This window comes from Arvicanthis niloticus, chromosome 13 (assembly GCF_011762505.2).
Source record: "Arvicanthis niloticus isolate mArvNil1 chromosome 13, mArvNil1.pat.X, whole genome shotgun sequence".
NCBI classification, from domain to species: domain Eukaryota; kingdom Metazoa; phylum Chordata; class Mammalia; order Rodentia; family Muridae; genus Arvicanthis; species Arvicanthis niloticus.
The window spans coordinates 32,351,016-32,368,878 of record NC_047670.1 but is presented as its reverse complement, the minus strand read 5'-3'; the positions used below and the strand labels follow the sequence as shown (position 1 = coordinate 32,368,878).

The 17,863-nt window shown below is 40.5% G+C and overlaps 1 protein-coding gene across 3 annotated transcripts in view; it reads right to left on the bottom strand.

The window, feature by feature from the left end:
• Positions 1 to 17,863, bottom strand: part of Col14a1 (collagen type XIV alpha 1 chain) — a 207,977-nt gene that overhangs the window by 91,034 nt on the left and 99,080 nt on the right. For 2 of the 3 annotated variants that reach the window (XM_034516486.2, XM_034516484.2), the window contains exons 18-23: positions 17,274 to 17,333; positions 15,757 to 15,908; positions 9,055 to 9,184; positions 6,106 to 6,228; positions 3,574 to 3,723; positions 9 to 125 (exon numbers count right to left, since the gene is read on the bottom strand). In XM_034516486.2, coding sequence (XP_034372377.1) covers positions 9 to 125; positions 3,574 to 3,723; positions 6,106 to 6,228; positions 9,055 to 9,184; positions 15,757 to 15,908; positions 17,274 to 17,333 — 732 coding nt within the window. The remainder of the gene's footprint in view (positions 1 to 8; positions 126 to 3,573; positions 3,724 to 6,105; positions 6,229 to 9,054; positions 9,185 to 15,756; positions 15,909 to 17,273; positions 17,334 to 17,863) is intronic. The other variant, XM_034516485.2, reaches the window with a different exon arrangement.

Below are 17,863 nucleotides of genomic sequence, written 5' to 3'. Positions count from 1 at the left end.
CTACTTACCCTGAAGGGATTCTAGAACTATCCTATAGGCTGTGGCATGGCGATGTATTTGCCACCGAGCACACAAGCTTGTCATTTCAACCTGATTGGCTTGGAGATCTGTCACACCCAAGAACACTGTAACAAAACAGAAACAAAACCATGTCACACTGCAAGCAATGCCACAAATTATACCCAGTTCTGAAAGTAATTTATGGTAAAATTTTCATTCAGAGCTTTAGACTCAGAAATGGGAAACTTACCAACTCACAAAAAGATGAATAACAGAAGATATGTCCTTTATGTTTTTATTTAAGGCATTTATTTAATGTCTGCAAAACAAGACCTATGAAGCAGACTGTCTCATGTTGACAAGTGAAAAGGACACACATATTCACTGGAAAAAGGTAAGATGCAACAGTGACGAAGGAATGGGTGATATGTGAGCTTCTTCTTTATTATGTATGCCTTTATCTGTTTCACAATGACCAAAGTAATACAGTATGGACTTACAGGCAAATGACAACAAGCATGATAAAGTCAAAGGGAAGAACGGGGTAGACATGAACATATTACACAACAAAACTGGCTTCATAAAGACTGGTCTCACAGAACTGTGTGGAAGGTTTTGTGACAATTGCCCTTTGGTGTCAGGTTATCGAATCAAGGTCTTCTAGGCTCATCCACTTTGTTGCAAAAGATGGGATTTATTATTTTAAATGGCAATAGATATCCCATTATAATCTCATACAATTAGAGAAAAGGGTTAGCTACCAGAAGCTGGGGACAGTGGGAAGATGAGGGAGGAGCTCTGAGTAACTGAGAGGAATGAAGCCAAGTGTCTTATCACACAATGGGACTATCACACAGTGGGACTATCACACAATGGGCCTGTTATAGCTCATAACAATGCACTGCAGGTTTTAAAACCAAAAGAACAGCAGATTTTGAATAGTTTCACCACAAAAAAAGATAAACATTTAAGGTGACACATGCTTAACTATCCTAAGTAGATCTTGTCGTGATAGATCCATGTATTAAAACCCCACAACATTCCCTATAAATATGGGCAGTGATAAAAATAGTCAATCAAAATAAAAACAAAAAATTATAATTGAATAAGAATGAACCTATTTTGAAATTAAATTGTAGAGTCTGCACGTGTAAGAGAAACTATTTGGATTTCTTCACCTTAGAATTCTCATCTACATGGGAGATCATTGGGGGGAAACAACAGAAAGCTTTCTTCAGGACAATATAAAAGTAAACATGTGGTGTTTATCATTTAGATTCAAAAGCAGAAAATTTACTTTTCTTTTCCTAAATAACTTCTTCCTTCCATATGATTTTTCTTTTATGTCATCCTGTCTTAGTTAACTCATAAAATGAAATTGCTTCATAATTTTTGTTTCCAAGATAGTAAAATAATCTTTCCTAATCATAATTTGTATCTTTTTACTGCTTCTCTCTGGTGGAGCAGAGAGGGAAGTCTCATTTCCTAAAGCTAACTGAAATACTCCTTTCCCCACACAAGAAAGGGAAATTAATAATTTTAACAACTGTGCTAAAATTGTTGTAAAAAACATTAAATTATGTTTCATTGTGTGAGGCTGTCTGTATTTTACACTAGAGAAAGAGAACAAGCAACAACTGTTTAACTTCTACTTAATGGGTAAGAGTATAAAACAATTTAATATTCTCTGTTTTCAAAATTATGTTTGGAATGTTCACCATTCTTACTAATGAAGAAAAGAAGAAAAGAAAAAAAGAAATATGGAGTGAGAAAAGGAGTACACAGAAATATGCCAATAAAAATTAGTCTGGAAACACAAGTGGTAGAGACATAAACCAGAAGGCTAGAGACAGAGGAAGGAGGTGTGCCAAGCACAGAGACTCTGGCATGATAAGGAGGAGCTGGGGTTTGCTGTCACAGTACAGCAGAGGAAAATACTTAGCGACCATGCTAGTACCCAAAGTAGTGTCACTTCAGTAGTCAAGGAGAAGACAGAACCATAGGCAAAAGGCACCCTGGAGTCCTCAAATACAGAGAACACATTTTGGGGGAGGGGGGCTGTATGTATAGTTTATGGGTTGTTTTCTTTTGTTTTGGTTTGGTTTTGCTTCCTGAGAGCTGGGATTAAAGGTGTGTGCCATCACACCTAACTTTGTTCTATTTCTTATTTTTATTTGTTTTGTGATTTTAAAAGATAGGATCTTTTGATGCAACCCTGGCTAACCTCAAACTGGTGATTCTTTTACATCAGCCTTCTAAATGATAAGGTGTCAGTATACCCAAACAGGGGGCGGGGATTCATTTCAGATAAAATTATAAAGCTTATTCAGTATGTAATCTTTGCGATGTCAAGATACTCCACAGAAGAGGATTTAGGAAGCATCCTCTCATGGAAGTACAGGTTCTACAAAAAACACAAGGTAGCTTGGAGCCAAATTCTTGAATGACATTTTTTTTTTTGGACTAATCATTCTATTTGAGACAAAGATCACATACATGCCAAGAATAACACAGTTATTACAATATAATAGCAGCTATTCCTGCAGAGCCTGCCTTAACAGGCACTCTGCATACATTAGCTCCTTCATCTACACCATAGTTGCTACTATGGATGGCTATTGCCTTCATCTTAGAATTGAGAAGGCCTGGAACCCTGAGAAGGTAACGCCTTTGTCCAAGGCCATCACTAATATGTAAGGCAGTTAAGGCTCTTTTCAAATTCTCTGATCACTACAAGCTTTACGCATGAGGCACATGCTACTAAGAGCACATATGTTTATTTTACAGAGCATGCTGTCACTCCATCATGTGTGTATTATCTTCACTATGTATTAAAAGTACCAACCTTGGGTTCATCATAGAGATACGCTTTTTTAATGTATTTGGATCCAAACATGTAAGTTGATCTAAAGAAATATAACAGATGATGTGGAGGTATATAACAAAATTTCAGAACAATGGAACACGTCTATTGAAATTTGGAAAGCACTACGTAATTCCACATGGAATTCCATCATAAGTTCAGATGCCAATGAGAAATTCCCATATGAAAATTCATAAAAGAATACAAGAACATCTTAGAGTGGAGAGACATGTTCTTTCAATCAATGATGTATGGTGTGATTGTGTGGTGTGTGTGTGTGTGTATGTGTGTGTGTGTGTGTGTGTGTGTGTTCATGTGCATGAGTGGTGAGTAGCAATGCTTTGAGAGAAAGCCAACTTCTCCTTGGCCCAGCTTTAACTGGCATTGGCCATGTCAGACTATTGGCTATTTGGAAAATTTCACCTAATTTGAAAAGTGCCAACAAACTTTCCAGAGGGAAATCCTATCTGCAACCATCAAGCAGATCGGAAAAGCAGTTGCTGACAACTGCCTGCCAACTAGGACTCTGGACAGCCCTGAGAAACTACCACACCTTTCTTTCCACAAAATGCCATCCAGAAAGAGTACTGCAGAAGGAAGAAAAGCCAATGGTTGCACTGAAAACAGGGAGTGAGAGACAAGTCACAGGGAGAATCAAACACAAAGCCACTAACTCAGGGCTGAAGCAAGCAGACATCAATCGGGCTTACGTGTTTGCACGAGGCCAGTCAGAGCATCGCTGAAGCCTGCTGCCTGGGAAGCAAAGATCTTCACATTGTAGTCCATTCCACTGAGGAGATTTGTCATGACAATGGTGTTGACATCAGCACCCACGAAAGTTTCCAGAGTTTGACCAGGGACTAAAAGAGACAAGAGTATACACTACAATCACAACGTGCATTTGCTCTTAGAGAATTGCACTCAACCAACTCTTGACTGTGACCCAGGATTACCCAGCAGGCAAACAACTAGGTTGAGGCTAGAACCTAGTCTCATCTGTCTCTAAAACCTACATCTTAGTTCTTCCTCTAGTAGCGTTTTATCCCTTGTACTTAGTCAAAATGTTGAAGGGCTTCACTATCCACCCATCACCTTATATATTGACTGACTTTTATATTATCAGAAGCAATCAGCATTTGCTTGGTTGAAGACATAATTCCCAACAGCCTCTACTTACATAGTTGTTTTATCCCCAGCACATGTCAAGGACAGAAAGCTCTATCCTGGTCACCAGACCACACCTTATCATAGGAGTTCTGGGTAGATGTCACCACTAGAGCACCATCTACTCTTATGCCATGGCCTTAGCTCAGCTGAATTTTGAGACCATTGTGTCTTCAACTGCATTCAACCTGCTGGAGTCTTAAATGTTAAGTACAGTTTGTGCTGAGTCTTATTCTGCCTTTTTACCAGCTGTCTTTTCTTCTCTGTGTCTACTTTTTAAGAGCTTTGAGTTGGTGATAATTTCTAAGTACTCATCACTTTCCTCCAGGAACCCCATTCTAGTAGCAAATTTACGTGGCTTTTGGATGCATGCATTGTAACAGTAGCTATTTTCCTATGCTACAAAAAGCCAACACAAACGATCACATGTAGCTGCCTCTCCAGGACAACCACAATACTACTGACATCCTGGACACTTGAAGGACAATTATTCAAAAGTAGGAAAATACTGTGAGTTGAGGAATAGTTACCAGTACCTACTAGGTGGAAAGTTCCATACTCCAACGTGTGACAGTCAAACCTATCTCTACTGAGGGCAAACCATAGCAATTGAAAACCACAAGTTTAACATAAGAAAGTGATTTTAGTACTCAGAAAATATGATAGACATTTTTAAAGGATCCAGAACACATCACGTAAGTGTATATACACCCTAGACCTACAAGAAAGAAACAAAAGAAATAAAATCTGTGATGAATCTGAAGGAGTGAGTGTGGAGCAGGCCTTGATCTGTGCCTACTATTTTATTTTCATGGTCCATAAAGACATTTTTTCTGAAGAGACTGGAAGTGAGGCTATTGTAGTCACATGGACCAGATGACAATAGGACCTGGATAAGTGGCAAAAGAAGAAGAGTTAAGGCTGAAATAAGATCGATAGCAATGCCCCACAAGACAGACTTCGGCCATTCAAGTTTTTGAGAGAGAAATAAAGCAACTTTTATAGCCTCTAAAATATCTTTTAACTCTTTTTTTTCTGCCAAACTAGGAATAACTGGAGGAGCTCTTTCTGGTGAACAGCCAGAGTTCTGAAGGTCAGGTCTAGAAACCTGAAAAGAGCTGTATAATGCATATTTTCCTACTTAAAGTGTCACAGGAGTGTGAAGGTTAGAGGAAGGAATTGCAGTGGGTACTGCTGCCCAAATGCCCTCTATGGCCTTTTGCCTGGGGTAAAAGCACGCCCTATTTGAAATGTTCATCTGCCTTTAAATTATAATGATGTAGGGAACACACATTGGGAGGCCCAAAGGGAGTAAGAGGGAATTGGGTGTAGATATAAGACACATTGTATACATGTATAATATTGTCAGGAAATAAAGACAGTTGAATATACAGTGGTGGAGGGGGGTAGAAGAGAGTATCTCATGAAGAAGTTTTTTTTTTTTTTTTTTTACTTTGCTGAGTTTACCCCACAGCATACTTTTTTAAATGTAAAGAAAGAAAAGTTTGTCAATAGAATTTGTCCAACTCATCCAAGAAGAAGCAGAAGAAAAATTTTAAAGTAAGGATTTTAAGGTCTAGAGCTTACACATCCATTGAGCTATGACTCCTCCCTCCACTCCTGGGGATTCCAGCTTTCCTTAGACTTGTTCCCTGCCTGAGGTGGTCAGGCAGATGTACACTAAGGAGATAGCCTATTTCTTCATGGTGTGTGTACAGTTTTCTATATGAAGGCATCATTTTGTCTTTCTAATAATGTCTACCCAACAGGGACCATACTAAAAAAACACTTATCCTCAAAAAAGATAAGAAACAATTCTTAGTGGTTTAATATATAAAGTCTAACACTGACAGAAACAATGCCAGAAATAATCTTAAAATATGCTTGGCATCAGGGAGATGGTGCCACAGATTTTCAGTCAAGCCTGGCCACTTGAGTTTGACACATGGAATCCACATGATGGGAGGAGAGAACTGACTCTTCCAAGCTGTTCTCTTACCTCCACTTGCATGTTCTGGCAAAGGACACACACACACACACTAAAAATTTTGGAACTTTGGGTTCTGAGAAGGACTTACCACTCACAGGTTTGTAGACAATCCTATAGCCCTTCACAGGGGCAGGGGGTGGGTCCCATGTAATGCGTAACCGGTTGTACCATTCTTCTGAGACCCTTAAGTTTTGAGGACCAGAGGATGGCACTGTGCAGACAGAAGAAGGCAAATAAGAGGTTCAGTCAGCACCTGAACTAAACACTTTTGCAAATAAAACATAAAGTTCACAGTGGGGTCTGTAACACAAATCTAAAAAATTGCTCTTCTGATGAATACATTTTTTCTGAAATCCAGAGGTTCATTGAAAGGATGATGGTTCTCTTTTCAATTAATTTTAACCAAAAATAAAATTGAATGATGCTTATTAAAAACATCTACCTTTGCATTAATGAACTTCACATACATCAAAATGCACCTGTCTGTCCATATCAAAAATGCTACTTACACAATGTGACTGGTGATTATCACTGGTGGCGAGGGTCTGCTTCACCAGACACTCTCTTCTACCTTGTGTATTCAAGAGATCCTTGTATACGCAAGTGTTATTCTCTGACAATATTATACATGTATACAATGTGTCTTATATCTACACCCAATTCCCTCTTCCCACTCCCTTTGGGCCTCCCAATGTGTGTTCCCTGCATCATGATAATTTAAAGGCAGATGAACAGTTCAAACAGGGAGCTTTTACCCCAGGCAAAAAGGCTGTGAAGGGACACTTGGGCAATGGTACCCAATGCAATTCCTCCCTCTAACTGTGAGATGATAAACAAGAAAAGATGCATTATACAGATCTTTTCAGGTTTCTAGACCTGACCTTCACAACACTGGCTGTTCAGCAGATAGGTCTTTTCCAGTTATTCTTAATTTGTCAAGAAAAAAAAAAAAAAACAGATAAAAGATATTTTAGGGGCCATGAAAGAAATGCTTTTTTTCTCTCAAAAAAAAAAAATCTACTTCCTGCTTTATTTAGACTTTTGTGAAAACCCACCTATAGGAGTAAGGTACAAAACTTAGTTATTAACACTGCTCTGGACTTGCTCCCATGTAACTGTCAATTATGATGAATTAAAATGGCCACAGGTTTGGTTTTTTTTTTTTTTAATATCTGCTTTCCATTAAGAACTGGAAACCATCAGTCACTGTTTAAATCTGGGTAGATTCTCTGGCTGTGTTAGCCACCAATTATGTAGGAATGGTAGCCCTTGGAAATCCTCCTCTTGCAGTGCAGAATCCCCATGTAATATGGAGAGCCTCTCAGGTGAGCGGAGGGTCAGCTTGTACCTTGTAGCTATCCTCCCCAAGATGACGGGCATGAAGTAAAATTGACTTGGAGCTTTAAGACCTACCCAGCCACAATGTGTATACCAACAGGTAATGATAATTTATATCACTTATATGGTACAGAAGAATTTCTACCAAGCCCTCATTTCTTGACCCACCATGTCAGAAAACAGAGTAAGTATAGTCACTGTTTGAAGTGTTCCTATCACCACTAAAATCTAGGGTAGTCTTTATGAAAGAATAGATGTTAATAATAGCAAATAAAAGAGTCAAGTGTGCTTACATCTGATTTAACTATGGCGAATGCTTCTTAAATATTTTAAGATGTCTCCTTGGGACCACATAGTATTGTCAGAGGTTAACATACAAAAGTGAAGTTCATAAATAGGCTCCCAAGATCCAGAACTTCTGAAACTATGAAAGAAAGTAAACCTTCCCTCTTTTTTTAAAGAATTTTTTATTCTTCTCTTATATATTACATTTTGGCTACATTTTCCCCTCCCCTCTCCCCACCACTTTCTCTTCTGTCCTGATCCACACCCATTTGCCTCCCCTCAGACAAGATCAGGCCTCCAAGGGACATCAACCAAACATGGCATTACGAGTATAATAAGATCAGGCATATACCATCACATCAAGGCTAGACAAGACAACTGAGTAGGCAGACCAAGATCTGACAAGTAGGCAAAATAGCCCTCTGCTCCCACTGTTAGGAATCCCAAAAGAACACTCAGCTGCTCAGCCATAACATATATAAAGAGGTCATAGGTCAGACTCCTCCCGGCTCCCTGGTCTCTGGGAGCCTTATGAGGTGCAGTCTGTTGATTTGATGGGTCTTGTTCTTGTGGTATTTTTGAGCCCTCTGATTCCTCCAATCCTTCCTCCCCCTCCTTCACTGGACTCTCAGAGCTCCACCTAATATCTGGCTGTGGGACTCTGCTTCTGTACCCATCAATTACTGAATGAAGTCTCTCTTTTTTTTTCTCAATTATGCTACACTATGGTCTCAGAACACTCTGCAAGAAGGACAAACTGTAGGATGAACTTTTACTTTTTTCAGTTAATTGTCTCAATTAGTGTGTTACAACAATAAAAACAACAAACAAAGCTGACTAATGAAGCAACAGAGGTTTTAGGAGATAGGATTGTGAGCAAGACAGTACTATGAAGGATATTGCTATCATGAGACAGGTTTCTCTATTGTCTACTCTAGTGGTGATGATTATGTGAACCCATGCATGTGTTAAAACTCACAGAACTATAATAAAAAGAAAGCACATTTGCTAAATGCTTATTTAAAAAACATAAAACTAGGCCTACAAAAGGAAAAAAGAAGGAAAAAAGAGAAGAGGAGGAAGACGAGGAGGAAGAAGAGGGGGAGGATTGTCACGGTTCCATGAAATGTGGAGAAAGACTGAGGCCATGAGGCCTCCACCTTGGCAAATCACCAGGACGTGTGATGTGCCACAAGGTGAACCTGAAGGATCAGCTCTGCTCTGTGCTTCTGCTTTCACAGAGAATAAATCTGTAGCCCCCTGATGGTAAACAGTTTGCCCAAATTGTATTGTACATGGATTCATACCCATTCACAGGATTCTGGCAGATTTTCTGGTCCTAATTATTGCACTATACTTTACCCATCCTAGGTGATGAGTAAACTAGTGTCCATGCAGACAAACATTCACTTACAAGTCTTCCCAGGAGCAGAGACACTGACACCTTCTCCAACAGTGTAGATAGGGGTCACGGTGACTTTATACTCAGTGTCTGGAAGTAGAGTCTTCAGAAGGAGACTGTTCTGCACTCCAGGCACCATAACCTGAACAAAAAGGCAAATATGATGACTGTGTGAGACTCCTACTCCCACTCGCCTCTTAAAGAAGTGTGACTACAGACATTTTGAAAGCATCAGAAGTGAGCTAGCGAAAGGAAAGGCACTCATGCAAAAGCATCTCTCCCTACCATGTCCCTCACAGAAACTTTAGTTTGTAAGCACCAAAATAGGAAGATTAACTCTACAGAATATCTCCTCTTGATGTCTTCTTAGCCTTCCTGGAGAAGACAGAATGACCATTTGCCAAGCCAGCAGGTGTTTGTATTTAAAGTGTCCGTTCTCCAACCCAGACTGGTGCTTATCTGTTCCGAAATGACTTGAGCATCCTCTTGCAAATCCTCCCCTATTTTCCTTCCTCAGTGATAACCTGACCCCAACATTTTATTCTTTCAATTAGAAAGGATGATTACCCTCCAAGAGCAACAGAATAAAGCATCAAGAGCCAAGTTTTTTTTTTCTAGTTGAAACATATTTAACAGCAACACTCAAAATCTGCTGCAGCTTTCTTACATCTGGAAGGAGGTATCTTCCTCCATCTGGATCCGCTATCCCTCCTCTGTCACTAAAACTGCCAGAAAAAAGAAATCCAGAGGCATGGGGACCCCGCACCAGCTGGTGTGCAATGTGCCACGTGGCATACAGTACAATTCTGGTGTTTCTAAGAGATTATTCTGGACCACATGTCCACTAGGAAATACTGTGCCTATGCCCCAGCAGTTAAATGCTGGCACTTCTCTGAGCTGTTGGGAACATAATGATCACTGGAAAAAAATGTGACAATGTACAAATTGACCCAGAGGGGCTTAAAAGAGTCACAAGACCAAGACAGCCAGAAAGATTTTCCATTCCAGGGATGATTGAGATGCCAGCAAGCTGAAGCCATGCTTTCTCCTTCTGATAGAAGGAAGGAACCCATCCATCGTGGAATAAATCCTAGAAAACCTCTTGGTGAACCCAGAAGTAGCTATTGCTATGATACAGCTAAGCTTTGATATACCATCATCTTGGGTATAGGAAAAGCCTGCATCAGACAACCATAGTTCTACTAATCGAAGAAAAGAACACTGGAGTGTACAGGTTTGCATCAAGTGGAATCTTGGGTAGGCAGTTATAAAAAAAAAATAGCAGCTCTGTTTTAATCTAGAGTGAGTTAGTCAACCCTGGCAGGAAGGGCTGCAAGACAGCTGTGGATGCCCTGACTTGCATTGCCCCTTCCAGGTAGCATTTTTAGGGGTGTCGTCTCTCTTCAACAGAATGCTGGAGCAGAGCCTAGGCTCTCATTCTGAGCTGTCTAGCAAACCACCCATGTAGATGCTCTTTAAATAAGGTCAGGTCTCACACTGAGAAGCAGATGGCCTTGTTGCTGATCAAATTTAGCTTGTGGAACATTGTAAAGCAGAGTGACCACTCTGGAGGATCCCCACTGCATGGCAGAAAGGAGTTGCTGTGGTTTATAACAACAGCCCTTATTAAGTGCCAAATGCTTTGTGCCATGTGCTACTAGAAGAATCCAAATCCGGTAAGCCACTCCAGAATCACCATAACCCTTTATGGCAGTGATATCACACTCACTTTATAGATGTGGAAACAGACCCACATGGTCCAGTACAGGGGCCATATTGAAACCCCAGAGATCTGATCTAGGGCCTGCTTTCCCTTTGGGGGTTTATGTCACACAAGTATGCAGAGCAACCTTTTTTTCACCTTCATATTCATTATCAAGAGTAAAATGGAAATTCCCTCTGGGGTATGCAAATTTCATCCTGTTCGGTCTCTGCTTGTTTAAGTAAAGGAGAGTGACATTTTATGTGAATTAATAGGAGCTCATACTTAAAATACAGATGCTGCGGTCATAGCAGATGCCGCCTTTCATTTTTGAGACAACTCTGTGAAAGCTGTTAGTGATTAAATGTGATGCAAATGCCACTAGGGAGCCTTGTGTTTTTAATTTTTTTCAAATATGTAACTTTTCTGTCTCTCTCTATGAGGGCTGTCTGGATCCCATGGAGCAAGCTGTGATGTGCAGAAGAGACGAGATTTCATATGCTTTGCTGTGTCCCATCTTGCACAATTCCACTTTTAGACCATGGTTTTCATACAGCGACGAAGGATAACTCAGGGTTGAGTTTGTGGCACTGTTTTAATTCCAATCTGTTGTCACCCGATACTTCTATCAAATAAAATAAAACTAAACCGGTAGAAACGTGACTGACACTCTTGGATTTTCGCAGGAATGTTAAATGGCTGTCAAGATTTCCAAAGCTTAACATTACCATCAGGACTCACCCTGCAGGAGTCTAAGACACACTTTAAGTGGCCCCTCTTTAGATGATGTTCACCAGCCAGTATTCAGATGCTAGAATCCCAAGCAGCCTTCTACAAGTAACAGAGAGACATCTCTGCTCTGACAACAAAACTGAGGTCACTGTCTTTGGCACTCCACGGCACCATGAACCACCATGCAAAACAATCCTTATGAGATAGTGACTGCCATTTTTATATGTTACAGTTCCTTTTTGTTTTTTCCTTTGAACTTTGGTAGACTTCATTATGCCTTAAAGTACAGAAGTAACTCACATACCCTAACTGGTGAATTTAGTTTTTCTTGTTTCCCTTTGGTTTACAATACTATGTGTGTGTACAGTTCTCCAACCTGAGTCCTATCTCATCCTTTGCCTGTGCCGGTACAATCAGCTGTAACAGTGAAGAGAAAACGTGGATCAATGGTAAGAGAAAAGATGTCTATGATTAGGACACATTTTCCTCTTTGCTTTCATAGTATGGGTTAGCCATCCATCTTTCCTGGACAAGCATCGTGTGTGTGTGTGTGTCTGTGTGTGTGTGTCTGTGTGCGTGTGCATCTGTGTGTGTGTGCGTCTGTGTGTGTGTGTCTGTGTGTGTGTCTGTCTGTGTGTGTGCGTCTGTGTGCGTGTGCATCTGTGTGTGTCTGTGTGTGTGTGTGTCTGTGTGCGTGTGCATCTGTGTGTGTCTGTGTGTGTGTCTGTGTGTGTGTCTGTGTGTGTGTGTCTGTGTGTGTGTGTCTGTGTGTGCGTGTGCATCTGTGTGTGTCTGTGTGTGTGCGTCTGTGTGTGTGCGTCTGTGTGCGTGTGCATCTGTGTGTGTCTGTGTGTGTGTCTGTGTGTGTGTGTCTGTGTCTGTGTGTCTGTGTGTGTGTGTGTGTGTGTGTGTGTGTGTATGGCAGAAAGGAGTTGCTGTGGTTTATAACAACAGCCCTTATTAAGTGCCAAATGCTTTGTGCCATGTGCTACTAGAAGAATCCAAATCCAGTAAGCCACCGGAGTGTGTGTGTGCATCTGTGTGTGTGTTTATGTGTGTGTCTGTCTGTGTGCGTGTCTGTCTGTGTGTATGTTTATGTGTGTGTCTGTCTGTGTGTGTGACTGTGTGTGTGTCTGTCTGTGTGTGTGTGTCTGTGTGTGTGTGTGTATGGTCAAATGTGTACAGGTACATATGTATGTGGATGCACATACAAATGTGTGCATGTGTGTGTAATGACCAAAGGACAATCATGAGTGTCATTCCTCTGGCACATCCAATCTTTTTGTATTTGAGATAGTGTCTCTTGGTGGCCTGTTATTTATTGAGTAGGTTAGGATAGCTAGCCAGAAAGCCCAGAGATCCACCCATCTCTGCCTTCCCCTGCCAGAGCTGTGATTACAGGAGCACCAGCACACCCTTTGTTATTTTTTTTAATATGGTTTGAGGAATGTAACTCATTCCTCATGCTTTCAAGGCAAGCACTTTATTGTCTAAATTCTCTTTTCACTTCAGACATCATCATTTTAAGATATCATGTCGTCCACATGATTTCAAGGTCTTTTGACTTTGTCATTGACCTGCATCTCACTGTCCTAAACTCAGACACACCTTACTTACTTTCTATCTCACTAAGAATGCAGGGTGGGGAGATGTCTCAGTGGGTAAAAACACTCACAGCTCACACATGAGGACCTGACTTCAGATCCCCACAACCATATAAAACTCTGGGCCTGGCAGCACATACCAATGATCCAACACTAGGGGCATGGAGATGGGCAAATCCTGGAGACTTTTTGTATTTGAGATAGGGTCTCTTAGTGACCTGTTATTTATTGAGTCGTTTAGGATAGCTAGCCAGCAAGTCTAGAGATCTACCTATCTCTGCCTTCCCCTGCCCCAGGACTGTGATTACAGAAAAACCACCACACCTGGTACATGCTACCCAGTCTAATAAAATGTCAAGCTGCAGATTCAATGAGAGATACTGTCCCCAAAAATGAGGCGAATTTCAGAGAAAATTACCAAAAGTCAACCTCTAGCCTTTCTAGCTAGAGGTTATCCATATTTCACAGGATAATATGCTTGTGCATGCTCTCTCTCTCTGTCTCTCTCTGTCTCTCTCTGTCTCTCTCTGTCTCTCTCTGTCTCTGTCTCTCTCTCTCTCTCTCTCTCTCTCTCTCTCACACACACACACACACACACACTTATTTGATTTAATTAGCTGAAGAATTAAAATAATACATCACTGTATTTCTACAGCAGTAGCATTTGATAAAATACATATACAAATTCTCAATCCTCAGGCCAGTCTTTAAATTAATAAAGTGCCTGTAAGTTACATGCACAAGTCTAATTTAATTAGAATTCACTAACGGGACTTGGAAGTTGAAGACTCCCACTAGGATTTCCTTGTGTAGTGGAAAACCAACGCTCTACTGCACAGTAAACTTACCAACACTTTTCGTTTTCCATAAAGCTCTGTTTAGCTGGGCAGACTAAGACTTTAGATCGTTTTCCCTTCATTTGGGTGTTCAAGTGTTTCAGTTATAAATAGCACTAAATAAAAGAAACTCCTGAAGGGAACACGTTCTAAAAGCCACCCAAAGCAAATATTGTTATTATTTTGCTGTGCAGAGCTTACAAGTGCACGTGTGAGATTAAATTGTTACTCTTTCCAAATCAGCAGGAATCAGCACCAAGGAGCTAAATGTGGTTCTTGAAAACAAAAAGCAAAGTTTCTCATGCTGGGAAGTCTTTGTGGGTTCTTATTTTTAGGAACCAAATTATAATAGTGGGGTAATTATAGGAAAAATAAAATACCCAAATTACATATTTAATTGGTATGCCTGAGTATAATTTTTAAGTTTGCCAATCCTGAATCATTTGGAATGTATTGTTGAAGTGAAATTATAATGTAATACAAATCATCTAGGTACCCACTAACTTTCTAGAAACTCTCCCGGATCAATGGCATGAACCTGCTGCCTATTCACTATCTGCAAGGTCCTGGAGGCCATCCCTGTGCCCTGTAATGTTTCTTCCACCAACTGGAAATAAAGAATGTTGAGCTCAAATAAATGATTCCCTTCGTAAGTTAATAGGGGTCGGGGGGGTAATGTTATTAATGACCAGTGATGAGTTTTCGAGAGTTCCTCCCTAGTGTGTTAAAAATGAAACAGCAAAGAAACAACTTTAGTAATGATATATCGCAGTAGTAAATGGAGTGTATTTGTGAGTGAGGAGTCAAGCAGCCTCTGCATGGAATCTGGAGCGCTCTCTTTTGTCTGGACACCAAAACATATCAAATTTGAGGATTAAACTAACAGGTTTGGTTTTCTAAGTGCAATAAATACAGAGGAACTAGGGGGGAAAAAAGAAACAATTCCAAAGGAGACAATAAGATATAAATTAGGAAAATGTGGGGAGGCCATCATTAAGAATGTACCAGGTTTGCCATATAAAAATGTACATAAAACAACTTTTTAAAAAAAAATCACAAGGCCTTGAGAAGAGATGCCCATGCTTAAGAATAAGTGAGAAATAGTTATAAATATGCTTAAAATGAGTTGATTTGTTGTTAATAAGTAATTATTATTAATAAACCATCATTAATTATAATAACTAATAATGTATGATTTATAGTATTGTGATATAGTAATTAATAATCCATTAATTAGTAATAATTAATTGGAATTAAAATGAGTGAAAATATATCTTTTAGACCCCCCCATGTGCATTTTGCTTAAAAGCTTTATAGTAGATTCCCAGGAGCAAGAAAAGTTTAATACTTGCCTTGAACTTTTACATATGCATCTACATACATGTACACAAATACACATGTGTAATGGTCCTTATCTTGATTTGGTTTGCTTTCGAGATAGATAGGGTTAAGATGTGTTGCTGCTGCTCTCCAGCCTTTAGGCTTAGGTGATCTCCTTCCATCAGCCTCCCCAGGACCTATAGGCATATGCCACCATGCCTGGCCTAATGACTCTATTTGAACCCTATTTTGGTTAACAGGTGTGTAAGACAGCAAAAGCAATAACAGCAAAAAAGCTGCAGAGCTTGATTAGATTGAAGCGATCTGTGCGTGGCAGGTTTTAGAGTCAGAAAGGACATGACAACCATTAGTGAAATTTGGGTGAGTAAGAATGTTAGTTTCTGCAGACTTGGTGTCATCAAGCAATGAGCAGGACAGCTTTTGCTCATCTCCCCAAACAGCCGTGGTAGCTCCACCAACAAATGCTGTGGGACTCCTGGTCAGCGGTTGTTATACAGACCGTTCCTACCACTTCTTCCATGGGGTCCCCTTGGGCTGTCAGGTAGGTCACCCTAAACTGCTCCACATTGCTGTCCGAAATGTCCCATGTGACCCGCAGGCTAGTAGCAGTTTCATCATCTACAACCAGGTTTCTGATGCCTGTCTGGAGAACTGGAATAAATAGAACCACATATTTAAAAACTTGCAGCCCATCATATCCCAAAATGAGAACACAGGTACCACCTACAGAGTAGCATCCGACATCATTCAGTGCAACCCTATGAGAGATATCCATGTGAAGTAGGAGCTCCATGGTCATGGCTGACAGAACTGAAGGAAACCCACCGGACTGAATTCAAAAGGGATCATGGTCCTTAGGACCTCATGCTCACTCCCTCTTATTAAAATGGGCAGGGGGTACCAGATCTCATCACTCTCCATATGTGATGTAGCATCCAGCAACACCCACCTACCTGCTCCCAGGCCTGTCTTAACACTACTCAAGAACAGTTCCCCAACTCAATGCTACCTTCATCTTTCCAGCCTTCAAACGTTATCTTTTCTGGGATATTTGCCTAAATTTCTTTACCTGTGTTCACTACAACATGCATCTCCATTTGCCAAGGTGTCTCTTCCCTCACAAATGCCATTTTCTATTCCTATACTGACTTCCCTTTTTCTGTCCATTCTCCTCATCCATCCCCTCAGGAGAACATTCACTGAACCCGTCTTAAATGTCATATTGTATAGATCTTTGACACATGCACCATCAAGTCTTGAGAAACATTGTAAACACGACACCAAGTTAGCTAGGAGGCTAGCTGGTATAACTATGCTATACTACAAGACAAGGGGAATTGTGGGAAAATCTTAGTTCAAGGCAGAGTTCCAGAACTCTGGGGCCAAGAAAGAAAACAGGAACTCTCGAGGGAGAACGTGTGTGTGTGTGTTCCAATAATGAAAACCCAAACAAAGATTAGCTGAAGGATAAACACATGAATGAGTCGGTGACTGGGTAATGAAGAGCTGTGGACGTGTTTTAGACAGGGAGCGTGGTAATTAACTCAGACAACTGGTTGCGAGGTGTGCTGAGGTAAAGAGAAAGGCTATGATGAGAGGGAAACTATTTGTGAGGGACTAACACTGCATAAGTCAAGTCTCAGGTCCCAACAGACATGAATGGAAGTGGTGTAAATAATCAATGCTCCACAGAGAGCCACAGAAGTGACTGGGACAAAGACCTCTGGGGGCGGCCAAAGAAAGGTGTTAACCGCCTCAGAAAGGTGAATGGGAATCCAGATGGAAGTAGGGACGGTAGAGAGCTTTAGTGATGGTGACCTAGGAGACCAAGCGGTACGTGGTAGAAGAGAAGATATAACGCTCAAAGGTTGTTGACATGTGAACTGCTGTGAGAAAGCAAGGACAGGACATCTCTTTTCTAATAAATAACTAAATAAAAGCTAAGTGAGACTAGGAAACACAACTTCTGTCTAAATCAAATGTATTGAGGATAAACAGGCCCCTGAGTGTCCTCACCTGAAGTCACAGGGCTGGTAGGTTCTACGGTTGTAGGTGTTTCTGTCCAAAAGTCATCAACTGGAAAAAAAAATTCATTACTTTCCAACTATGTAAAGACAACATTCTATACATTTGCATAAATCATAACTTATGAAAGAAATTGCATTGATGTTATCTTTCTTTCTTAACAACTGACAGTGACGTGCAAGGTAGAACAGGTAAGCTGTAAGGCAGATTTATACGCGATTTCAACAAATAAGGAAGGTGAACAGGAAAGGTACTAGTGGCTCAACAGAGACTTTACATGAGCAACCAAATTACATTCACAAAATTATGCAACCTCAAGATTATTTTTTTTAAGTAGGGACATAGCCATGATAATTAAAGAAAACTAAATTGCAGACCAAGTTGTAAAAGGGTTACCCCAAAGAGCCCACCCAAGAGGGCAATGGGTTCTGGCAGGTAGTGTTTCTTCTATATCCTGAATCTACCATGGGCAGATGCTAGAAGGAATGGCTACCTGGTGTCCCACATTCACATGCAGATCAACACACCCATCCAGAAGGTCCACAAATACTGCATGGCAATGTCTCCTAGCTTTGGGAAAT